This window comes from Sporothrix schenckii, assembly GCF_000961545.1.
Source record: "Sporothrix schenckii 1099-18 chromosome Unknown Cont44, whole genome shotgun sequence".
Classification (NCBI taxonomy): Eukaryota; Fungi; Ascomycota; class Sordariomycetes; order Ophiostomatales; family Ophiostomataceae; genus Sporothrix; species Sporothrix schenckii.
In genome coordinates, this window is record NW_015971145.1 from 1,490,357 (window position 1) to 1,514,959 (window position 24,603).

Below are 24,603 nucleotides of genomic sequence, written 5' to 3' on the forward strand. Positions count from 1 at the left end.
AGGACACAATGTCGATGGGGCACCGCGTATGTTGTAGCTTCAGCAGTCGTGGTAGTACTTTGCTAAAGGCTATCCAAATCACAGGCAAACAAGTCCGTGGTTGCCGGTGCGTTGCAAGATAAGCTTGTGCCTGTGTTGGGGCTGAGATGTCCTTGATTGCGCATCTGATGACTAGCAGCCCTTGACGTTGTGCCCGTACAGCGCGAGCAGGGTGCTCTTCCTTGGCCAGGTGCAGTATCAGCGGAATTGCTGGAGGAGGTTGAGAGTGCACCAAGCGACGAATATGGTTGAGAGAGGGGCCAGTGGACCAGCGAAGCGAAGCAAAAGCCAGAGGGAGCTGCGGTGGCGATGGCGTCGATGATCTCCAAGGCGGCGCTGGATTCGAAAAGAAAATTCGCCTGTACTTTGTGGGCGAGAGGGGCCTTGGGGGCGTATAACGGTGCAGCGCCGTGGCGCTCTTGGTGGGATGGAGTCGTTCTATGCGGCGTTGTCGAGACGATGTTTTTAAAGGGAATTGTTGATAGAAGAGCTAGAATCAGGTGAAGACGCAGAAATGCACTACGACAAGGATATCAAACTGGGCGAGGAAAGACCAGTGGGCGAACCTCAGCATCGTCTGTTCTAAAACAGGCAAGCAGGGACTGGACACGGGGAAGGAACAACCAGCCGAAAATGAGGGACTGATGCAGGGAAGGTGCAATAGGCCGTTGCAGTGGATTAAAGAAGGAGGTCGCATTCCGTCGCATCTCGTCCGTTCGTCTTCGCTTCCTTTCTACTAGCCGTCTCCGCCGTTATCACTGACGACACAGTAATGCTACGGTCATAATCAAGCGACGCGCAAAACGTGCCATGTTTCAATTTCAGTACGGCGTACATGGAAAGCATGCTTACCAACATCTGGGCCGACCGACGTCCCCTCCATAGAAAAGAAATCAGAGTACGGGAGAGTGTCCCAATTCAGATCTTTTGTTTCTTCTATCCTCCTCTGTTTCTTCTCTCTTCCTTATTTTCGCTCCATCTCACAAATCCTCCGCCCTCTACGCCCGTACGCATACGTTGGCCAAGTGCCACGGCATCATCCATCTCTTGCTAGCTATTTACTCTCCTCGAAACGGAAGCACTCACACATAACCACAACAATCCGAGTTCGATTGTGGAGAAACGGCCAGGGCCAGTGGGCCCTTTGTCAGGGACGGACGACCTGAAGATCGGCAACGATTCTGTCATGGGGGTGGTCCTTTCGGCGCGGCGAAGCCACAATGCGCATTTCTCCTCTTTTACCAGAAAGCTGTTGTTCCTGCTCTATCGTATCTCACCCATATTCGAAATGTAATTATTACAGGGGTTGACCACGACAGGTGGCCCTTTTGGTCTGGCTCTAGGCCTGGTCGAGCCTGGCCTGTCTTCTATCCCAGTCAGCCGAACGCCAGCGTGAATGTATGTTGGAAAGGAGTGCCGCATTTTGGGAAAGCATGCCTTTGGGAACAGGGAGGGAGATGCAACGAGAGTTGAATGATTTGATAGGCGCTTGGAGAGGAGGAGGGACAAAGGGAGAAGGCAAGGGAGAAGAACAATGAAGGAACACCTTGAGAACAATGAACACAGGGCCTACAGCCAACCATTGCGACGAGGATAACCGACTTACGATATATTACCGTTGCATTTCTTTCGAAGCCAACAGACACTATCGAATCCACCCAGAAGTCAAAGCACCAACTCAAAATAACAATACACCAATGTGACCTAGCTCTTTCTGTCCGAAGTCGATGGGTACATAGGTGATGTTATGACACGGTGCTCTGTGAGAGGGCAAAGCATCCCCCGGACCCCCTTCTTGAGTCGACTAAGAACGCCACGGATTCTCACTGGCCGCCCCCAACGACGTACACTATCTAGACCGGACATTTTTGACCGGACTGATCACACCCACTCGGTCATCATTGTGCTCATAGAATGCGACCGCTAGGGGTACCGGGTTTTGGCGTGGGGATCGCAGGGATGTTTGTGTCAGACTACGGAGCATTATCTATGGTGTGCGGATTGCTGCTTCATGGAAATTCAAGTGCGAAACGACCGACTAACGAGTCGTCCACAACGGCAAATGGGAAAGAAAACGAGAAGAAGTGGCGCAAGGACCGAATAGCATCCTGCATTTGCATGGAACGAGATCATGGTTATGATAATATATCGCCACCCCACCATTCCCAAGGTGGTGATGCCGAAGAGAATCATCTGGTTAGATTCGACATGAAGGAGCATCTCAACCGTAAACAGCGGCATTCTCCGGCCCAAAACAACGCAGTAATGGCCGCAAGAGGCGCTGGATCACACTTTGTGGTTCTTAGCCGGCCAGTAAGCCAGGGAGGCCAGGAGGTCACACCAGGCCATGTGCTCTGAGCCGCATGTCATCTGTAGACGTGATTTGTATGCAGGAACCAGGCACCGGCTAATTCCAGACCGTGATGGGAGACCATGGCACCGCTCGGACTGCCCAAAATTGCGCGTCGTAAGACAGGACCGTTTTAAGGTTGTGGTGGACTGCTTTCTATCAAAATGTAGCCAGTCGCAGACGTCAACCATTGCAACATCCACAGTGTCAACTACGATGCAGTGTTGACAACTTCTACAAGGCTGTTGAGACTACTAGAGCAAATATTCAGGGCCAGACGGTTGAATTTACGGCAGGAATCCTGCGAGCCTGCTAAGCTGCCTCCCAAGAGGAAGGAGCCGGTCTGCCGGTATAGCACGGCCGCTGACATCCGCTGGCACTTTGTGGGAGACAAAAGTAATAAAACCCCGAAATTGCGTGTCGTGCAGATAATTCCGGACAAATGCGAGCGCATGGCTTTTGCGATCAACGGCAATCAACATGAGATGTGGAGATTAGCCCTGTTCATTTTTGGGGACGGCCTGATAGTTGTCGACAGAGTTAACAGTATGTAATATAATATATAGAATTCGCACTGTCAATGACACTGTATTACGTAAATTTCCGAATGTGGCGGTCGTGCTCCGCGCCACAATAATATTTTCTTCCCTTCCACTCCCCTCTTTTTTCTTTGGGGCTGTCGGAACGCACAAACTTTTTTTAGTTCGGAAAAATTAGATACTGTGTGCGAAAAAAACCCTCTATGTCCAGCATCAGTAGGCTTCTTTTGCACTCCCGCAAAATCGACACTTCACGACCATCACATCACACCCAACGACAACGACTCCAGCCGAGTAACAACCGCCAAGATGGTCAACATTCCGAGTAAGTAGTTGAAACGGCAATCCAAAGCACACAAGAAGGACGAAGGACAAAATATACAGCCAGCAAGCCGTCACCGAAACCGCCAACTCCCGCCCAGTCGCGAATGAAAACATACATCCTCCAAGTCCAGGTTTTGTCGAACCACGATGCGTGGGACGGATAGCGGCGACGGTGACGGTAGTGCCGATTGGCAATGCTGGCGATGGGAAGGAGGATCAAGGCTTTGTGGAGGGCGTGGCCATGACAAGTTGATAGATTTGATTGCTAACAATGTTTCGTGTATAGAGACGAGAAAGACCTACTGTGCGTTCACATTCCCTTTTCGAACACCGACGACTGAATACAGACTCCCACCGTTCCCTCCCTCCTCCTCGACGACAAATGTTTATCGACAGAGAGATTTGGATATTAACCTGTGATTTTTCTTGTTGTACAGGCAAGGGCAAGGAGTGCCGCAAGCACACCCAGCGTACGTATATCACGTTTTCCTGGAGAAAAGACACGCATCCCATCTGGCATAAGGAGGACACCGACGGCACACGACATCGGAGGACAGTCTGGCGGCGAGGACTTGAAGCGTCAAATGAGGGGCTCCCGCCACTCTGATACCTTCAGGAGAACCCAACGACTCGACGTATGGACGACGATGAAAGCAAGCCACACCGAGTCCTACCGAGTGCCAGATGGAAAGGGATGCAAGTCAACAACAGATAGCGGCATAGCGACGGAAGGCTAACATAGAACAGACAAGGTCACCCAGTACAAGACGGGCAAGGCCAGCCTGTTCGCGCAGGGTAAGCGTCGTTACGACCGTAAGCAGTCTGGTTACGGTGGTCAGACGAAGCAGATTTTCCACAAGAAGGCCAAGACAACCAAGAAGATCGTGCTGCGTCTCGAGTGCACATCATGCAAGTCCAAGAAGCAGCTGCCGCTGAAGCGCACCAAGCACTTCGAGCTCGGGTACGTTCATACTTTTCGCCTCCCTCATTTCGAGAACCGCTTCGCTAACAAACATTTCCAGTGGTGACAAGAAGACAAAGGGTGCCGCTCTGGTGTTCTAAACGGATCGCCTGCTGCCAACCTTTCTTGTTCTTTTGCATTTGTCTCCCTGCATTCACGCCTTTTTGCTTTTGTCTATTCCTCCTTTTCTCCCGCCCTCCCTCTCTCGTGCGCGCCACAATAATGCGCGCACACCGAGGAGATACTCGACAGCAGTAGAATTGCCTTTCTTCTTGCCTGTCACACATACACACTCTCCGCTTGCTCGCTCTTCCGATCCCATAAACTCGCCCAGAACCGACCAAGTTTCACGAAATCCTCGCCAATGACCCTTCAAGGTTACACACATTTCGGCAGAGGGCCGCGCAAATTAACCGAACGGGTTGTCTCATGACAGCCTTCCTTTCTGTTTTCTTGCTATTGCATTCTTGCAACGGGGATGAGCATCATTGGTGTTCTTTCTTTTTTTACGGGAGCACCCTTGGGGACACGAACATAGCCAAGCACAAAAAAATAATCAAAATTTGGTATGGGACAGGGTCGTGAGGATTTGGGATTTCGTGTGTCCGGTCTGTATCTTTTCTTTCCATTACAATTGTTTTGTTCTTTTGTAATGTACACGGGCTACGAAACATAAAAACAACCAAAAATAACAAAGACAGAAATAAAAACGAATAAAAACACTTGAAAATTTACGTACATTTCTGCGACTGACGGTCCGACTGTCGCTTTTTTTTTTGACTCGACTCCACTACGTCTATCCTTCATAACCCTCTAGCTCCTCGGTCGATCTGTCTATTCCACCTCAGGGATGTACGGTTTGGGGAAATAACTCGCATCTACCACAGTGGTAGTGCGGCCCTGGCTTCAGAAGCCCTGCCCGACCATGACGCTCCGGCCACCGCCGTACCACAGAGCACCCGTCCGCGCATCAAGCCCGCGCTCCTGACCGACCACCCACTCACCCACCAGCCGGCGGTGCGGGGGCGGCAGGTCAGGCTTCCGGTAGCCGCTCACTCCCGCAATGTCGCTGTCCGTCTCCGACAGCTCCCACACCTTGTCCCATACCTCCTTCTCCAGCCACGCATTGATCTCGTCTAGCGTGTCCACCCACGCCTGGCGCGCCTCGGGCGTGGCATGGTCTTCCTGTCCAATGAACCGACCCAGCGTAATATGCGCGCTGGGCACAACGTACCGCGATGCCACCTCGACCCCGGTGGCCTGGGCGCGGTCAAACAGGTCGCGCCGCAGATGGTGGTATGTGTAGGCATCGCCAACAGCATCAACAGCGTCAACAACGGTGTTTTGCGCCGGCGGGATAGGCGCCGGCGAGGCCCTGGGTTCGCCGGCAGCCGGCACAAAGGACAACGCCACGGCGGACAGGTCGTACGAGAGCATGGGCTTGACGAGGCGCGCGCGGTGCGCATAGGGGTAGTTGACAATCGAAGCAATGCCCGACTCCGCAGTGAGGCTGCCGTCGTCCGCCGTCGCCTGCGTCATGGACTTGGCCATTTTGTCGACGACGGCAAACGCCTCCGCGGGCGTCTTGGAGTGGGTAATTTCGAGGGCCGTCATGTGCTGGCGGTTCGTGGGCATGAGCCACAGCCCACGAGGGGCGGCCTTCTGGAGGAGGCTCTGCACATGGGCGGTGAGCTGCAGGACGTGCTCTGGAGGGCGGGCCCAGAATACAAGGCCATGCCGCGGGTCGGCAAAGGACGGATCAATGCTGGGGTTTTCGATGCGGATAAGGAACGGGTCGACCAGGACCTCTGTAAAGGCCGGATCCAGAAATTTTGCGCGCTGCTGCTGGTTGCGCAGCGTGCGGTGCGTCTCGTAGAGCTTCTGGATCTTGGCCGGGTCGTTGTCGCAGGCGTTGATGAGGGCTAGGTAGGGGTTTTCCCCGGGTTGGATGACGATACCCGATAGGTCCTGGAGCAGGTTTCTTGCTTCGGTCGGGACAAGATCGGCCATTGTGAGCAGGTTCAAGTCAGCGGTAGACTCTTACAGAGAAGCTGTGATCATATATGTCTCGTCGCGGGGACAGTGCTGTCGTAGTTCACGAGGGGAAGAAGCAATTGTCACAATGGTTTTAAGCTTCACGAGCAGAATCACAGTTCATAGCGTCTTGAATTCGCGACTGTCTGCATACTTGTATATTTCTTTTATCCAATTCATATTTTCTCCGTCTTCTTGCTTTTTTTTTCTCATGCATGCGGCTTCGTGTCGTGTCACACCCAAGAAAAAAGGAGAAAAAAAGAGCGATACACATGCTAGAGCTTAGGGCCATGGCGCGCACGGCAGGAGTCCCCGCTTGCTGATCTCTGCTCCGGAGTGGTATCGGACTTGGAAGGAGAGTTGAGGAAGGTTCCGAGCGAGGCGACTGGATCCTGGTCAATGGCCCCAGAAAGCCAACGTGCTGAAATCTCTCGCTGCGTTAGGCAGCTCCACTGTCGTGTTTGCACGCGTCCCACTACTTGGTTTCGTTTTAACGTTGAATTCTGGCGCCTTCGCAACATTGTCTGCTGTTGATCAGATCTCATGGTCCTCAAAAGCTCAACAAAATGCAAAGGAGGGAAACATCGATGTGAGAAATGAGCCCGGGGTTTTGAACAAATGGATTCGCGGCGTCCACGTCAACGGGACGATCGCACTGCTGTAAGCGGCATTCTTCATCAAAGGCTCCGTCTTATGAAAACCTCTTCGGCCTGGACTAAGAGTCATACCGCCGACGCTTCTTATTGGCTTTATCCATCTCGGGGATACAATCTGGGGTACCTTCTCCGTTTGTGCATGTAACATGTCCCAAGCCACACCGGTGTCGGAAGGCATCAAGGAGACTTTTTTTTTTCTTTTTGCAAGCGGTTTGTCTTAAGCTGCCAAGCGTCACGCGTTCTGCAATATCGATAGTCTTGCCTGCTCGTGGCCGCTAAGTGCCGTTCATTGTCAAGCCTCGCGCCCTTCGTGATCCTTTCGATTTTCTCTGGCGTAATGTCCTTCGTAAGCGTGAATCGCGTGCATGGCTCGCTGATCGCTGGAGTCGTATCGCTGTCGGCGCTGCTGGCCACGCACCTCGTCACGCCTCGTCATCGACTTAGGCATGATCGGTTTAGGCCGCTTCAGCCGAGCGGGGACCGGCTCAGTGATGGTGACAGTAGTAGACATTAGCTGCACTTGGGGACTGCTGCCTGGCACCACGTGGGGGGATTGCAACGGCGAGTTTTGCAAGTTGCTGTGCTTATTTATCTTCCTCACCCGGCAGCTGATGCAAAGCAGTGCAACGAACGCGAGGACGACGACGGCGATGCACAGGAAGAAGAGAAGGAAGAGGACAGACGTTTCGTTGGGATGCGTATTCGGCGTAACAATGATGACATTATCACGGATGTCGAGCCGGTAAGAAAATTGGCCGATGCCTCCTCGCATTATCACAATTGTGTCGGTGAAGACAATCCCCAACACTTCCGAATGTTATGTCATGAACAATACGTGGCCGGCGACGTGTGTATTTGCCTGGAGTCGATTCTGCTCATCGTCAGTAGGCATCTTCGAAAACGGTACAGTCAAAGAGCTTTCCAGGGGCTCACATGGAAATGCATGTCTTCTTCGATCTATCGTGCTTGCGGGGAGTCGCAGAGTCGCATGCAACTTGTTGTCTGACCAGAGAGGCGAGCAACTTCGTCTTAAAGTCAGTGTTTGACAGTTCCTTTCTCACGAAAGCACACAGTCGAGCTTTTTCTATCCGTTCCGGCAAGCCATCCTGCCTGTCAAACAAGACGTCATGCAGGGGCTTCCACTTGCTGTCTCGAGGGGCATCCTTCATTCAATTCGGTTTGTTCATTTATCCAGGTTGGTGTTGTTTCATTCGGATTGAATCGAACTGTTACGAGTGAATACAGGACTACGATAATTCCTCTTGGATTTAGAATAGGGGCCTCATTCCCAGTAAGGTGGGCGCATCATTTAAGAAAGAGTGACGATCATTCTTGCCTTGCTGCTCCCACATATAACCTTTTGCCCCATTACTGCGTTTGACAATGGTGCATTTTATTGAGGTACGGTTTTTTTCCTAAATAAAAACAATAACAAAAAATCAATAAAACAGCAAAAACATTCGAAAATATTAAATAAAGACAAGTAGCACTCGTAGAAGGGGTATTACTATATTATCTTTTAACAAATAATGACTTGATCAAATTATTGTTTTTTTCTTTTAAGGAAGGAGCGAGCCTCGGTAATTGCCTAAAACGGAGTTGTTTCCCAAGTAAGTGATTCTACTCTTGAGTTGGGGCTACCACCGGTGGGTGCTTTTTCCGTGGCACCGACGTTTCCCATCTAATTATTTCAAAGCGGGACGCAAGCAACGCAGCCAGCACATTGGGTAGCCGGATATGTCGTATTGATCGACGACGGGAGAAGCATCGCCAAAAATTCGCGTTTTGGCAGACTCAACGACATTTGGGACGAAACAGGCTACTTTTCTGGCACAAATTTGACAGAGGCTAATCTCGAAAGAACGGACGAAACGAGGCGACGCAGAAGACGAGACGAAACAATCCGCGGGACGTGATCCGATTGAGAAATCCAGCAGCCTGGGTGCTCCAGCCGGGACGGCTAATACGTGCGACGTCATCTGCGTCTTGCCACCTCCCTCCACAGCATATCTTTCCCATGCCTGACAGGCTCGACGTTGCGGCGCTGCGGCTGGCTGTGCCCGCCGAGCCGCTGACGGCCGCCGCATTTGCGCCGTTTGGCGACGTTATTGAGAACCCGCGCCCTGACGTGCATCCGTCGCAGTTTGCGAAAGCGTTTGGATCCTCCGGCGCAGGCTATCTGCACCATCCCGTGTCCGCCAACCAGGGCTCTGCCATCAAGTACCAGCGCGTTTCTGGGCTCGCCGACCGCTATGCCTCGGGCAAGGCACCGAGCGGTATGCCATCCGAGCCCCTGGCCAGCATGTTTGTCTGCGGGGCCCGTACACTGCTGGAGGGCGGCCGGTTTCCCGTGACCATTTTGGAGCGCCATCCCTACACCACCCAGACCTTCGTGCCGCTGTCGCAGCACTCGGCCGCGGATACCCGCTACCTGGTGATTGTGGCGCCTACGTTGCCGGATGCGACCCGCAACAACCCACCAGACGTCCGCGGCCTGCGTGCCTTTGTGGCTCGCGGCGATCAGGCCGTCACCTACGGCGCCGCGACATGGCATGCCCCCATGGCCGCGTTGGGCGCCACTGGCACATCGTTGCCTTTCTTCGTCTTCCAGTTTGCCAACGGTGTGGGGCCCGAGGACTGCGAGGAGGTGGTGTTGGACAGCGGCGCGGCTGATGCCGAGGGAACGAGCTCAGTTGTAGTGCGCGTCCCGTCAACAGTCGCAGCTTCGTCTCCCTCCTCCCCCTCGTCATCATCATCACCCGGTCTCTGGTCGAAGCTATGAGCTCCCTCCCTCCCTCCCTCTATAGACGGGGAACGGGCTGATATTGCCTCCTGTGTTCTGAGGGGGTTGCCTTTCCCGGTTCTCGTTTCGACGTCTCCTCTTTATTTACTTAGAGATCTATTTTGTGTATCAATGGGTAGCGAGCATTTGGTGCATTGGGTTTGAACGAAACCGAAAATTTTGTTTAAAATACAGGATCGAGCGCTCCGGAATTTCAGGGTCCTAGCCCAGTTCACAGGCTGAGTCGCATAGTGTTCACATCATGGGTTGTGCTGCTATATTTATGTTTATATTGCCTTCCCAGTAGCCTCGGAAGCGCTTTCCAGTATAGAGCAGGTCTGGAGGTAGAAAAGCTAGAATGAACGGACCGTATTCCGCACTGGAAGCGTAAATGCTGCATGGCAGGGGTCTAATGATAGCTTTCGTTGATCGACCATTGCTTCTGCTCGATTCTTAATTTTGTGCTGCCTTTCTTATTAGACATTAAGCTTCAAACAGGATGACACGTTTTCTAACAGCCTACCTACGTCATTGTATACTGGACAAAGTAAATAAACGGCCATAAGAAGAATTTGAGGTGAATTAGGCCAAAGGATGGAGCTGGAAAGTAACCTGTAGGGAGACATGTGGATGTGTATCTCCTCGGACTGTTTAAATTGAGAAGCTCTACAGTAGATGGGCAAGAATTAAAGATCCGGGGACACAAAGATGGGATGTACCAGCGTAGCTTATTTTGACAGCAGGAGGCAAATCCGGGGCCAATATCTAAGATTTGACCTGTCGACCAACAGATAACATCCAGCGTCAAAGAAGCAAAACCCAAAATGCAGAAGGCTGGTGAAGTTACTTGTTAGTGATTATTCTGTTTATTTTATACTTATATTTCGGCTTACCCCAACTCTAAGCACGGCGTGCATTTATTGGCCGGGGAGGGAAAGGATACGGTCATGTAAATACACAAGGCAAGCTCTATTATTAAATCGATACTTCACACCTCACACATTTTTTCGCTTGTACGTTTCTCTCCGAGAGTTAAACCTACCGTACTCCTGGTAAACGGTATTGTGTGTGATGTTGTTTCGGGGGTCGAGGAAGACGAGAACAAGTGGGACATACATGCAACCACACTGTTAGCGAAACTAGACAGATATGGGACCACGATGACGATGATGACGACGACAGCAGCGAGGAAAATATAGCCACAGACGGTAGTAAATTATGTCGATGTACACGGTACGGGGATATGGTCTACTCTTGTGAGGGATAACGAAAGAGGCTACGAGGACAAACTCCGCCGCCATGTCCCGAATCCGATAAGAATCTGAAGAACATAAAAAAGATTAAATACGGACGTATGTGCGTAGGAGAGAAAATGCCACAAAAGTGGGAAAGTAGGAGCCGTGCACGCTGCAGAGACATGGGAGGAAGTCTTTAGCGACGGACTTGGCGTGTTTTTGCATACGCGGATTGATATAAATACAAAGTGGTAGATGCAAGGTGATTCCGACATGTTGGATAATAGATGGCCTGTTCGACCGACGAGCGACAGTTGGAACGGCAGACAGAAACGGCAAGGGGGTGTGAACCCTGAACAAAATTTTGGTCCGGAAAGAACGATGCACTGTTATGAGGGAAGCGCGAGGTGGAACTTCTCATGAGGAAGGTGCGGATTGTCTGTCTGGACTTCCTATCGTAGGTACTTTCGGCAGAAAAGGCTTCTTTGTCAAGAGGGAAGGTACCAAGCGTACCTGTTGCTTCGCGACCCTCAGAAATTTTGTGTCTTTTGCCCCTATTTCGCAAATCCTCACTCTGTTTTGTTTCCTTTGTAAGGTCAGCTTCTCTTAGCCAAAGAGCACATATCCGAAAGTCGATTTTGCGACATTGGCAAGTAGATTTTCGCTATCAAAAACCTCGGTCCCCTCAGCCTCGACGTCTTTTGCCAGAGAAATATCCTGACTCTCGTTTTTACCCACCTCCCATATCGCCTCTGCTTTCCTGACACTTTGATAGGCTCGATTGCATATAGCTCGATTGATCCAAGTGTTAATCCTCCTATCCGTGTCGATACAGCCCGCCGGAGATTTCACCGTCTCAACTCTTTTGCCCGGATGGACGGGCCTGGCGGGCTGGATGTCCTGGAGCAATCGTCCTTCAGGGCCATATCAACGATACTAAACCAGCGTCGCCTTTGGTCCCTTTTATTTCTAGCTCTGTTTCGTCTAGATTTGCCAAGGGGGCGAGTGCAATCGTTCTGCTGGACAGCGTTGTCGAGGTCCTAAGTCTACCGTCATGGCCAGTCTGTGCCTCGACGGTGGACAACAGTCTAAAAGTCCAATTGTTCAGTCCGCTTCCAGTGTCTCTTTTGTAAGTTTTCTTTTCTAAAAACGAGAACACTCTGAATTGTTTACTGACTACTTGTCTGGCCCGAAGACCCGGTGGATTACGGCGTCCAACCTCAGCTAGGGTTTGGCTGAACTGGTACTAACATGAGCCGACCAGATTCCCACAGAAATAACTATCAAATCCGGTTTACGAGCGTATTCTCAAGACGGCACAGAAAACAAAGAGAGCAGACGTAAAAAACAAGATTCCTGGACGGCTATCACACGGCTGCCAGGACGACAAGATAAAACCATCCAATATAGGTAAAATACCTACAAATCTCTTCCATCGAACTGAGACTTAATGACTTGGCCGTGAAGAAATATGCTGACCACATCGAGAATAGCTTGTTGACAGTCCTGAAATTCTCTAAGGAAGAGGAACACAACGCGAGGCCCCCGGATAACCCTGTCAGGTACCCGAAATAGGCTCCCCCCAAGAAAAAAAAGCAAAAGGCTGTAAACACAAATTACAACTAAGTAGCTATCCGGAGGCGTGTTAAGATCGTAACAGCCGCGATACACCCCTTTTACCGGCCACCAGCTCCTTTTCTTTCCTCACGCCCCCACCATCGTCGCAGTGTCTCTTCTACACCTCTTGTCGGATGTACGCGATGACACCCTATCTTGACACTGCGAATATCGACTGTGCGTTTTCACTCTGACTCTCGATCGCTGTCGCACACCCAAATCGCGAATACGGCGGCCGGAGTTATTAAAAGACCACTCTCGGCAAAAATGAACTAGGATGTCCCTTGTTTGCAACGTGCCTTGTCCGTTCCTCAATTCTAAAGGAACACAAACATTGACACACGGGCTAGGCCAACGTCGTTCGTGGCGGTCTCTTCCCAAGCTCAAGAGTTCTGCATACAGCAAGTGCTGGAAAAAAACCTCTGCCGATGAAGGTGTGTATGCTCATATCCCCATCGGACTTTTTTTGTGCTTCGTTTCCCACACACCCGTCGGCTGTCGCTACACACCGTCCTATGTGTGTAGATAAAGTATACCGTACAACCTAACAGCTGTGTGGCCTTTTGTTATACGCCTGTGAATGCATCCACCAGTCTCTGGAGATGGTACTTGGCCAGGTCTGCGCGTTCTGCGTTATCGACCATCTTCTGCTGCCTTCTCTGTTTCGTTCCACTCTATTTGCGACCACGTTGAGAGATCTTGTTCACTGACCCTTCTTTTCGTCTTATGTTTCCGATATGAGGTGGCCTATTTTTGAACGGAACTGAGCATATTTCCCCTGGCGGTAGCCTTGGTTCCTGGTAACCGCATCTTCATAGCCTGAATCCAGGCCAATCTAGGGATCCGCGTGAACCAGCCGGCTCTCAACATTCCTCGCCCAAAACTTATCCACTTTGATGGTCCCAAATACTAGCTACTTCCTCTCTTACCAAGGTTTTGCAAGTGCATCAAGATGTTGGGACGGCTTATCCTACTGAACGGCACGGTGTGAGGTGCCTTTTGATTTTAAGAAAAACAGCAAAAAAGGAACGAAACGAAACAGCAGGCAAGAAATTAAACAAGACCGGCATCACACCCGTATCGTATTATTATTGCATGTATATTTCGTCTCCGGTACCTCAAACGACCCATCGTCTTTGGCCTGTCCCATCTACCCGTCATCACGCCTCTTTCGTCCATTGTTCACCTCCGCCAGCCTTCTCCCTTTCAGCCATGAGCCATGCACTATATTGCTTTCTTCCCTAGGCCTATTTTCTTGGCTTGCAGAAAGTGTGTCCTGGCTCGGCGGGATCTAGGATGGGGGAATGCCAACGGATATTGATATTGACCTTCGATATGGTAAACACATCGCCCTTTCCACGTAATGGTACCTCGTTGTCAATCTTCTGCTTTGCTCCTGTCCGTCTCTTTGTCCGATCTCCTAGGTTTCTACTATTTAGGGCCGTCGAGGAAATATAGTATGTAGATTCTTCCTCTCTTATTATCCCCATCACCCATAAAACCAACATTGTCCCTTGCTCTTCTTTCAGTTTCTTTCTTTTGTCTCTTTGCTCCCTTCGATGTCCAAGTATTCTCTGAAGCTGGTGATTTCTGCGTCCGCCATCTGCGTTGTCTCTCTATCCCCGGAACTTTCACCCAAGTCATTCGTTTGAGACAATAAACCAAGAGACGAAACATCGACAATCTACAAGCTCTTCTTACATTATCCACAACATGGTTGCACAAATGAAGACGCTGCTAGCCGTGGCGGCCACGCTTCTGTCCTTGACGACCGGCGCTCTGGCCGACTGCTCGAGTTACGGAGTTGATTATGCAAATGGTGGCGCCTACTACATCGACGGCTCATCCAACCAGTACTTCAGCTTTATTACCATTTTCCAGGGCTGCAGCAAGGAAAGTATCAGCCCGATCCTCGTCGACACAGACAACAACCAGTACGCCTGCTCGGCAATCAGCACAACGCCAGCCGGTACGCAGCAGACATCGACATGGTAAGGCATGCCTATTTTATATTAGAAGATTTTGTGCGCCCTGGCTAACAAAAATCAGCGGCATCCCATTTTCGGCTATGAAGTCTGGCACATGGAAAATTATCGTGTCCGGTGACCAGATTGCCGTGCAGCGCACTATTACATTGACTGTTGGCGTGCCGCAGACATCGACTGTGATTGTGCGTTATTAATTGAATTGGAACTTCCGTGGCTTGGATATCGTAAACTGACTATCTCTTGCAGGCTACACCGACGATTGTCCTTGGCATTACGACGACACCGCGTGCAAAGAGTGAGTTTTGTCAAGAAAAGTTTTGTTCTATTATTTCCTGTTTTAGCATACTAAACATAAAATTATAGCCATTGTCAACACGGTCGGCCAGACCCAGACACTCATTCTCGTCCCCCAGACCGTTACGGCCAATTGTAACAACAACAATGGCGTCACACAGACTATCACCAACTACCCGGCCGGCCGCACGCAGACCGTCACGACCACCATCACCCGAACGGCTACCAATGGCGTCACGACTAGCCAGTACCAGACTACCGTGACCACCGCTGCCTCGTGCCACTACCCATCAAGTATGTTTATAGTACCTTTTTCATTCATGCTTTCGAGTACACGCTGACCTCTCCAGATAAGCGCGACGTGAACAGCATGCAGTCGGTCATGGCTACGACTGTCACAATCACCGAGACGACCCGCACCGTTACGCAGACGCGCGTGTCGACTGCGCCAGTGCCTACCACTACCGAGGTCGTTTTCCGGACCATCACTGCTACAATCACGCCTTCCCCGTCGACGGTCTGCGCCAACGGTGGCAACGGCAGGCCAGGCGCGGTCGTCACAGTCACCCGCGGCGGCAACGGCGGCGTTGCCACTCAGACCGACATTGTATACCAGACGACAAGGGTGCCGGGCACTGTCTGGGTTGGGTACGTCTCGAATTTTCTCCTTGCTTTTCCTTCACGCATCATCATTCCAGCTCAAGCTAACAATTTGTAGTCAAACACAGTACAGCACTATTTCCAATGGTCCCAGTGCGACGGCTTGCTGGAGAGCTGGCGGCTGGTACGGCGCCTAAACTGGCCCGGAAAAATATCAGAGGTGGGGTTTATGAAAAGGGTATCTCCTTGTCGTCTTTTCTTCCCTTCTTTTACGAGTCACCTACTATTGCTAGTTTCTTCTCCGTTCACTTTGTCGACGTATCCAGAGCCGTATATTTCTAGTGGAAATTGGGAGTCCAAAGGAATATTCGCTGGCAGGTTGGTGCTTGATGGCTTTTGGTATAAAAGCAGTAATTCGAAGAAATATATCACGGCCGATTTTGATGAATATTTGAAGGCCTGTAATGAATGTGCCCATGCGAACGACAATGTAGATTCGACTGCAGAACAAGTGACCTATGGTTGAATGAAAGGTCGTAAAAGAAGAAAAAAGGACAATGGCCGCAGCGGAGAGAAGAGGCTTAGGAAAAGGCAGTGCAAATGAGACGAAGAGACAATAATATGGAAACAAAGCAAAGACCAAAATTGGATGTCAACCAAAAACGCCGGCGTTGAAGACCGTTCACAAGACCAGGAAGTGGTAGAAACCAAAAGAAAAAGACAGAACAAAGAAAAAAGAAGTGAAATGGAAAGAGGAGAGGAGTGTACAGAGAAAGGTAGGATGAAGGTGATTTTGCAGTGTTTTGTATACATAGCGTACGTTTTTTTGTTTCTTATCTTTTCTTCCAATGGTTCCTCGGCCCAGTATGAATTTTTTAGATCATTTCGTCATGTTGAAAAGATTGGCATCGGTCACTCTCGCACCCTTTTACTCCTTGGTCGACCAGGGCAGGGGGTAGGTCCCAACCCAGTCGGCAACCTCGCTGCGCAGCTGCAGGATCTCGGGCACACCATCGCCGTTGCCCAGGTGGTCTAGGAACACCCGCAGACGGCCAGCACCCTTCACGCCCTTCTCCTCGGCCTCCTTGCGGGCCGCCTTGTCCACGCGCACCGCAATCGTCACGGCGCGGTCGACAATGTCGGCCACCCGTGCAAAGTCGTGCTCGCTGAACCCGCGTGTTGTCATGGCAGGCGTGCCCATGCGCAGACCGCCGGGTGTCAGCGCTGAGCGGTCGCCCGGCACGGTGTTCTTGTTGGCAGCGACACCGACCAGCTCCAGTACGCGCTCGACGCGACCACCGTCAATGCCCTGCGGTTTGAGGTCGGCCAAAACCAGGTGGTTGTCAGTGCCGCCCGAGACGAGCGAGTAGCCGAGGCCACCCTTGTCCTTTGGTTCACCAAGGCGCTTAGCCAGCGCTTGGGCATTGACAAGCACCTGTTCCTGGTAGGCACGGAACTCGGGGGTCTGGGCCTGCTTGAGGGCGACAGCGAGAGCGGCAATTGTGTGGTTGTGGGGACCGCCCTGGTGGCCGGGGAAGACGGACGCGTTGATGGGGTTCTCGAGGTTGTATAGCTCCTCCTCTTTGGTCTTGGCGTTGACACGACGCACGCCGCGACGGAAGAAGATCATGGCTCCGCGGGGGCCGCGAAGTGACTTGTGTGAGGTGGTGGTGACGATATCGGCGTAGGCGAAGGGGCTCGGGATGGACTTGGCGGCAATCATGCCGGACAGGTGGGCAACATCAGCGAGCAGATAGGCATTGATCTTGTCGCAGACCTCACGCATGCGCTTGTAGTCGATGAAGCGGCTGTAGGCGCTGGCACCTGCAACAATGATCTTGGGCCGGTAGATGAGGGCCATCTCCTCCATCTTGTCATAGTCGATGTAGCCGGTGGACTCGTCGAGGCGGTAGGGCAGGGTCTCAAAATATTTCGAGATGAAGGAGATCTTCTTGGTCGGCGTCTGGTATCCGTGCGACAAGTGGCCGCCATGGGGGAGGTCGAGGCCCATGAGGCGGTCGTGGGTCTCCATGAGGGCGGAGTAGACGTACAGGTTTGCGGGAGCACCGGAGAGAGCTGCGACTATGTTAGACTGAAGCCTACGATGTGATCGCATTGTATATGGAGGTCCAACGTACCCTGTACGTTGACACCCCAATCCTTATCGGAGAGGCCAAATGTCTCCAGCGCGCGTTGTTGGCACAGCCGCTCGGACTGGTCAATGAACTCGTTGCCGCCATAGTACCGAGCTCCGGGATAGCCTTCTGAGTACTTGTCTGTCGTCTGTTAGCTTATCTCCCGTGCGTAGCGGTTGTTTTGTGCCTTCGCGAGTCCATGTTCCGAGGACAAGAGTAAACGCACTCTGCATGGGGCTGCCTAAGGCGTCCAGGACGGCCTGGGACGTGAAGTTCTCGGATGGGATCAGGTTGATGAACTGCTTTTGGCGCAATTTCTCCTAGAGGGCTGTTAGAATACTGCCGCGTGGTATCGGCCGAATGGGTCGAGATAAGGGGACCAGGACGGTATCACGCACCTTCTCGATAATCTCGTACATGGTCGGGTCGGCCTGTTGCAAGTGTGCTGACAGGATCTGCGATTCATGTTAATTACTTGGCCTGGCATTTGTCGTGTGTTGTGTTTAGGTGTTATGCACCTTCTGCTGGCCGTCTTGGCTGTGTGTCGACACCGTCCGGGTCCGTGTCCGTGCGGCGGCAAACGGGGAAGCTGGGGCCGTCCATGGCCGGGTGGCCCGAGCAGCACGGGCGGTGCTCCGGAAGAGATGAAGAGACATGGCGGCGGCGTAGTGAGCTGGGCCGCGATTGTTGTCTTTGTCCGGACGAGGGGACGCGGAGGAACGGACTAAACGGCAAGCTTCAATTCGAGCTCTAATCTATGCTGGCGGTTCTTTTTGCTATGCTGTGGAGGCCCTGGTTTCTCAAGTTCCAGAAAACTAGAGACGTCGTTGACGGGGAACTGACGAGGTGGTGAGAAGAGGAAGAGAGAGAGCAGAAGGGTGGTCCGACACTTGAGCCGGCTTGCGTGACGATTTTGGTGCCGCGCACGGTATATATCTGGGTTTTACTTGGACTAGCTTCGAGCGGGGGAAGGTACGCAGCGTTACGGATTGGCAAATAACACAGGCAGGAGAAGCCGTTGTGACTGTTTGCAAACACTACAACATACTAAAACAGAAGGTATTACGACGTACAGAATACAGTTGGCAGATACAGACGGAAGGCGCCTGCGAACGGCTCGTGTCAATTCTGTAGCAGGTGTCAAAGAGGAAGGAGCCAGCGATACCAGCGATCCGTCCTATCGGAAGCCCCAATCTAGAGCCATGAAAGGCGTCTATGACGCTGGCCAGGGTCGGTGAGGTCACCTCCTCTTTTTCCCGTTCGTCTGCCGCCGGAACGTAGGACTTGCGCCAGAAGGACCGGAATGCGCTTTATAGCGGTCTTCTGGGGGTGGCCGGCGGTACTATTCTGGTGCTAGATGCCATAAAATGGCCTTTTCTAGTAATTCTAGTGGCTGGCCCCGCTGTGGAACAGACCTGTGGACTGCCAGCCATTCTTGCTTATTTGGGCAATTTTGCCTGCTTCGGATTTTTCATCTGAAGACTGGGGCTGCCCCAGAAGGAAGGAGCAGATACACGTGACCCAGGCTCGGACTGCGGGTACAAATTTTTCTTGAGCCAGCCGAGGAAATTTCGACAGCTTCCCCTTTTCTTCTCTTTTTCTCCCTAACAACTAAACTTGGGAGTGATGAGTCTGTTTCGTTTAAACGCCAGATCGTTTCCACACGGAGGCAACTTCGTGCCTGGGAGCATGCTGAAATGTCTTGGCACTTTCACCACCTTCGACAGGAACAATTTGAAACTTCTGACCCAACATAAAGTTGTGACTCTCTTTTCTACTTTACGTGCTCTCTTCTTGATTTTTGCCCTTTCATGTCTTGCAGTCTACTTTCTCCTCTGTGCTACGTCTACCTCCTTGTCTCTGTTGACCAACATCTCAGCGAGTGCCGTTGGTTTCGTGTCTTGTCTTGGTTGCGGTCTCGAGCTCTTGTCATTGTCGAGATTATGTCGATGATATTTACATCACACGCACTTGAAGCCTCCTCCAGACCGGACTTACCTATTGTCGTTTCAGTTAATAGCTCGTACGACGCACCACATGTTGTATTGTAACGCATTGCGAAGGACGCCCATCCTTCTGTTTTCAATTGTTTTTATTCGTTCAGACGATTTTGTATCCGTTACCGCTTGCTATGCTCCTTGCCCGTTCTACTCTTTAACACCACGAACACGCAGTGTACTTCGTAGAACAAGGAGCACGACCTAGAGGGCCTAAAATCCAGATGAAAATGGCAAAGACTCCGTATGCAAAATCCGCCTGTATTTTGGCCTGCGCTCCCGTCAAAAGCGGAAAGCCCAAATGAGGAAAGCCATGACGGCATGAGAAGCTGGGAAAAGAAAGTAGGAGAAAAGACATCATCGAATGAGAGACAAAGAAGAAGCGAGATGAAAGAAAAGGCAACAGGCCTAGACATTAAAGAGAGATAGGAGTGCACAACGCAGAGACGGCAGAGGGAAATCAGCAGACTGTGGGGGTCAGAAGCACAACAGAAGAAAAAAGATGATGAAATGTCCTTTTTTAATTTTTGATGTTCCGCCCAAGAGGGTGTTGTTTTGTGTTGATCCGGAAAACTCCATTGTTTTTGTTTTCGCAAAAAAGATGCAGCCCTCTCGCTGTCCGGTCCCGGGGCCGCCGTCGCTGCTGGTGCCGCCTCATCCTCATTCTTTCCTGGCAGCTGCAGCCGACCGCTGCTGCCGTCGACGCCGTCCTTCACGCCCACTCCATTTTCATTTTCGTTTTCAGATTCGCACTGCTTTACTCCTCGTCCTCGCCCAGAATCGCCTGCCGCTTGGCGGTCTGTCTCTCCAGCTTCCGCTCGCGTGCGGCCTTGGTCTTGGCGCGCTTGGCGTCCATCTCGTCCTTCAGCTGCTTCTCGCGGGCCTGCTCGGCCTTGGCGCGGTGAATCTGTGGATGGGTTAGTTGTGCTCGTGCACAGAAATATGGTATGCACATCGTTCGGAGAGGTTTTGTTACGTACGTGCTCAACAAGCGCGCGCTTGTGCTTGAAGGTGTTACCCTTGGCCAGGTGGTACAGCTCGTGGTACAGGTGCTTGTCGATCTTGCCCGACGCGCGGTACTTAACTAGTAACCGGCGGAGGACACGGAGACGGCGCATCCAAAGGACCTGCCTATGGGGTTGTTAGAAGGCCATAACAAAACAGATACGAAAAGTTCTTGGATATTGCACTCCAACTGCCGGAAAGAAAAATACGTACTCAGGCATACGGGCATCGGCGGTACCCTTCCGCTTACCGAAGCCACGGTGACGGCCGATGCGGCGGGCCAGGTTCAGCTCACGGGCACGCGACCGCGAGTGCATGGTCGCGGGCTTGCGGATGATCAGGCCATCGGAGACGAGCTTGCGAATGGTCATGCGAGAGTTGGCGTTGGAGATCTCCGAGACCTCGTTGGGGTCCAGCCAGATCTTGTTCTTGCCACAGCCCAGGACGGACGAGGCAAGACGCTTCTGAGTACGCAGGTTGACCCTGGACAAAAAAAAAAAAAAACGTTAGTCACCGCTTGCTAACGTCAAAGAACTTGATCACAGAGCCATTCGACGGTCGACGATGCATGCAAATGGCGGGCGAGCGGTCTGGTAGAGCGAATTCGGTTCCTTTATGGATGTCGTGTCTGTCTCTTGTTGGCCTGTTGTCTATGTCTTTCGATTGTTCGTCGATTCTTTTCTCCTTCCGATAACGATATATTCCCAATATTTCGTTTGTCTTTCGGTGGACGTCGTTGTCGTTGAGATGGTCGGTATTTTCCGCGAACATACTGTTGCCTCATCGCCCGATGACCCTGCAACGCATTCCCGATCATCTCCCTTCGTGATCTCGCCGCCGTCCGAACATCAAAAGTCGCCGATTCGCCGTTCCGCCATCGAGGTCATCACGGAGCCCTTGCCATCAAATGCATCATCGCAATCGAATTATTCTGTTCTGCTAATGGTAATAAGCAAAACTCACATCTTGAATATTGTTCGGAGGTGGTCGTGGTGCGGTTGTCGATGTCGGATAAGGTTGCTGAAGTTGAAAGAAAGAGGTTTCAAAAAACCACACACAAAGCGAAAAAACCTATCTCAGGAAAAAAAATTGGAATAGAGGGAGGGGGTGCGCATGGCGGTAGGCCACACTAAATCCGGTTTGAGAGCACATTTCGTGTGCCGATTGTGTGGGCATAGACGGCGCTAGTATTCATTGGGCTAAAGGAAGGGCAACCCCAATCGCCCTATCGCTGCACGTGATGTCCTCTAGTCGCAGACTGTGCGAAAATGACTCCGCACAGTAGCCGTCCTCAACGAGCGTTTACTCCAAAGAAACTTGCAAAGGTAACTTTGGAGGGGTAGCCCGACTAAGAGCGTCCAATCGATGTTTCCCTTTTCGTCAGTTAGAGCACTTCGTCATGTCCTTTTTTATTTTGCTTGAGCCAACGTTGTTCCGACCTCGCATCTCCTCTTTTCTCCCTTTCGCATCTTAACGACGACAAATTGAACAACACCTCCGACACCCTCCGCCCTCCAACCTCCACAATCCCTCCCCCCACCGCATCACCTCACACACATCCCAATCGAGACACAATGGCCAGCCAAAGAATTGCCATCATCTCGGTCTATGACAAGACCGGGCTGTTGGACCTGGCCAAGGGCCTCGTCAAGAACAATGTCCGCATCCTGGCTTCGGGCGGCACGTCCAAGATGATCCGCGAGTCGGGGTTCCCCGTCGAGTGAGTGCCGTGTTGTTGGTCAATTGTGAGGTTTGCGAGCTGCGGCGTCTCTGCGCAATGGCTGCAGTTGCGCTTGTGGTGGGCGTTCTGTTGTTGCCATCCGCCGGACAGCTCTACTAACAAACGTTTACGTCCTCTTCTCTAGGGACATCTCGTCCATCACCAAGGCCCCCGAGATGCTCGCGGGCCGCGTCAAGACGCTGCACCCCGCTGTCCACGCCGGTATCCTGGCGCGTGACCTGGCCTCCGACGAGAAGGATCTGGCTGAGCAGAACATCGAAAAGGTCGACTACGTCATCTGCAACCTGTATCCCTTCAAGGACACCGTCTCCAAGATCAACGTGACGGTACCCGAGGCCGTCGAGGAGATTGACATTGGTGGCGTCACCCTCATCCGCGCGGCAGCCAAGAACCACTCCCGTGTCACCATCCTCAGCGATCCCACCGACTACGCCGAATTCATCAGTGAGCTCGAGGCCGGCGAGGTTAAGGAGACCAGCCGCAAGCTGTACGCCCTCAAGGCGTTTGAACACACTGCCGACTACGACGCCGCCATCTCTGACTTCTTCCGCAAGCAGTACGCCGGCGACGGCTTCCAGCACTTGGCCCTGCGCTACGGTGCCAACCCCCACCAGAAGCCCGCTGCTGCCTACGTCAAGGAGGGTCGCCTGCCCTTCACTGTCTTGAGCGGCGCCCCCGGCTACATCAACCTGCTCGACGCCCTGAACGCCTGGCCCCTTGTCAAGGAGCTCAAAGAGGCTCTGGGTCTGCCGGCCGCGGCATCCTTCAAGCACGTGTCACCCGCTGGTGCTGCGATTGGCACGCCCCTGAGCGCCGACGAGCGCAAGGTCTACATGGTCAACGACATTACCGGCATCGAGACCTCGGCTCTGGCCCAGGCCTATGCCCGTGCGCGCGGTGCTGACCGCATGAGCAGCTTTGGCGACATGATCGCGCTGAGCGACACGGTCGACGTGGCCACCGCCTCCATCATCGGGAAGGAGGTGTCGGACGGCGTGATCGCGCCCGGCTACGAGCCCGAGGCCCTGGCCATTCTGCAGAAGAAGAAGGGCGGCCGGTACCTGGTGCTGCAGATCGACCCCGAGTACTCGCCTCCCGCCCGCGAGACCCGCACGGTCTACGGTGTCACGCTGGCGCAGCACCGCAACGACGTCGTCATCTCGCCCAAGTCGTTCAGTACCATCATCACACCGAAAGACGCCGGGGCCCTGCCCGAGTCGGCCCTGCGCGATCTGACAGTCGCCACCATTGCGCTCAAGTACACCCAGAGCAACTCGGTGTGCTACGCCGCGCGCGGCCAGGTGGTCGGCCTCGGTGCCGGCCAGCAGTCGCGCATTCACTGCACGCGCCTGGCCGGTGACAAGGCTGACAACTGGTGGCTGCGCTTCCATCCGCGCGTGCTGGGCATCCAGTGGAAGAAGGGCACCAAGCGTCCGGACAGGAGCAACGCAATTGACCTGCTGGTCAGCGGCCAGCTGCCCAAGTCGGGCTCGGAGCGCGAGGCCTTTGAGGCTGTCTTTGAGACCGTCCCGGCCGCCTTCACCGATGCCGAGCGCGAGGAATGGCTGGCCACTCTGACGGACGTTGCCGTCTCCAGTGATGCATTCGTATGTTTTCCTATTCTGTGTTTTCCTTTGAAACGTCGCCCAAGTTTGTACCTTGCTAACATCACGACAGTTCCCCTTCATCGACAACGTCTACCGCGCCGCTCGGTCAGGAGTCAAATACATTGCTGCGCCCGGCGGCAGCCAGAACGACCAACCCGTGTTCGACACGGCCGAGAAACTGGGTATCACCTTCGTTGAGCAGAACATTCGCCTATTCCATCACTAAAAATCACTAAAAAAGGCTGTTGCAGCGGGAGTGCGACTTGGGAACTGCACTGGAATTTTTCGTTTTAAACACAATTGTACAAACCACAAAAATGATCTCATTAAAGGAGGAATTACTTCAACAGCTTCACCTGATACCCAGAAAAAAATGCTAAAATAACCAAGTCATCGTATCAATTACATTATTATTCATAGGAAAGTCGCATGTCAGCGCACGACTTACACAGACACACATAAAGCAAGGAAGATCCCGCAAGTGGAAAGCAGAATGAATTTGGCCACCGCTTCTTTTAACGGGTGGGAGAAAAACAATGTTATTTGAAATTTAAAGCAATCTCAATTTCATTGCCCGTTTGTACGGCTTGCAGATTGTATAGAAGATACGAGTTTCTTCCTTTTTTTCCCTTTGTTTGTAAAGCTGCTTCAGCTTTGTACGTCGTAAAGAGCCAGAGCAGAGAGTTGTTTTAGTTCTGC

At 52.3% G+C, this 24,603-nt stretch overlaps 9 protein-coding genes across 9 annotated transcripts; 4 read left to right on the plus strand and 5 right to left on the minus strand.

The window, feature by feature from the left end:
• Positions 1 to 3,899: 3,899 nt before the first annotated feature.
• Positions 3,900 to 4,314, plus strand: SPSK_10006 (large subunit ribosomal protein L44e; the record flags this gene model as incomplete). The annotated part of the gene is made up of 3 exons (XM_016736569.1): positions 3,900 to 3,952; positions 3,995 to 4,213; positions 4,275 to 4,314. 3 exons carry the CDS (start codon positions 3,900 to 3,902, stop codon positions 4,312 to 4,314), a joined length of 312 nt encoding a protein of 103 aa, XP_016587203.1.
• A 53-nt stretch (positions 4,315 to 4,367) lies between these two features.
• SPSK_10192 (uncharacterized protein) lies at positions 4,368 to 4,601 on the minus strand (the record flags this gene model as incomplete). Its single annotated transcript, XM_016736741.1, has 1 exon — positions 4,368 to 4,601. The coding sequence occupies one exon, from the start codon at positions 4,599 to 4,601 to the stop codon at positions 4,368 to 4,370; it is 234 nt and encodes a 77-aa protein (XP_016587204.1).
• Positions 4,602 to 5,119: 518 nt separating this feature from the next.
• On the minus strand, positions 5,120 to 6,223 carry SPSK_09474 (uncharacterized protein; the record flags this gene model as incomplete). Its single annotated transcript, XM_016736046.1, has 1 exon — positions 5,120 to 6,223. The coding sequence occupies one exon, from the start codon at positions 6,221 to 6,223 to the stop codon at positions 5,120 to 5,122; it is 1,104 nt and encodes a 367-aa protein (XP_016587205.1).
• Positions 6,224 to 7,195: 972 nt separating this feature from the next.
• On the minus strand, positions 7,196 to 7,675 carry SPSK_09959 (uncharacterized protein; the record flags this gene model as incomplete). Its single annotated transcript, XM_016736525.1, has 1 exon — positions 7,196 to 7,675. The coding sequence occupies one exon, from the start codon at positions 7,673 to 7,675 to the stop codon at positions 7,196 to 7,198; it is 480 nt and encodes a 159-aa protein (XP_016587206.1).
• Positions 7,676 to 8,920: 1,245 nt separating this feature from the next.
• On the plus strand, positions 8,921 to 9,685 carry SPSK_09749 (ureidoglycolate hydrolase; the record flags this gene model as incomplete). The annotated part of the gene is made up of 1 exon (XM_016736319.1): positions 8,921 to 9,685. One exon carries the CDS (start codon positions 8,921 to 8,923, stop codon positions 9,683 to 9,685), a length of 765 nt encoding a protein of 254 aa, XP_016587207.1.
• A 4,565-nt stretch (positions 9,686 to 14,250) lies between these two features.
• Positions 14,251 to 15,616, plus strand: SPSK_09258 (uncharacterized protein; the record flags this gene model as incomplete). Its single annotated transcript, XM_016735834.1, has 6 exons — positions 14,251 to 14,528; positions 14,587 to 14,707; positions 14,772 to 14,820; positions 14,889 to 15,113; positions 15,170 to 15,467; positions 15,553 to 15,616. 6 exons carry the CDS (start codon positions 14,251 to 14,253, stop codon positions 15,614 to 15,616), a joined length of 1,035 nt encoding a protein of 344 aa, XP_016587208.1.
• Positions 15,617 to 16,347: 731 nt separating this feature from the next.
• On the minus strand, positions 16,348 to 18,210 carry SPSK_08885 (glycine hydroxymethyltransferase; the record flags this gene model as incomplete). Its single annotated transcript, XM_016735471.1, has 5 exons — positions 16,348 to 17,495; positions 17,558 to 17,695; positions 17,781 to 17,874; positions 17,953 to 18,009; positions 18,073 to 18,210. 5 exons carry the CDS (start codon positions 18,208 to 18,210, stop codon positions 16,348 to 16,350), a joined length of 1,575 nt encoding a protein of 524 aa, XP_016587209.1.
• A 2,098-nt stretch (positions 18,211 to 20,308) lies between these two features.
• SPSK_09543 (large subunit ribosomal protein L19e) lies at positions 20,309 to 21,327 on the minus strand (the record flags this gene model as incomplete). The annotated part of the gene is made up of 4 exons (XM_016736115.1): positions 20,309 to 20,458; positions 20,532 to 20,682; positions 20,770 to 21,039; positions 21,071 to 21,327. 4 exons carry the CDS (start codon positions 21,325 to 21,327, stop codon positions 20,309 to 20,311), a joined length of 828 nt encoding a protein of 275 aa, XP_016587210.1.
• An 803-nt stretch (positions 21,328 to 22,130) lies between these two features.
• Positions 22,131 to 24,130, plus strand: SPSK_08790 (phosphoribosylaminoimidazolecarboxamide formyltransferase; the record flags this gene model as incomplete). Its single annotated transcript, XM_016735377.1, has 3 exons — positions 22,131 to 22,276; positions 22,344 to 23,904; positions 23,975 to 24,130. The coding sequence occupies 3 exons, from the start codon at positions 22,131 to 22,133 to the stop codon at positions 24,128 to 24,130; spliced, it is 1,863 nt and encodes a 620-aa protein (XP_016587211.1).
• Positions 24,131 to 24,603: the final 473 nt, after the last annotated feature.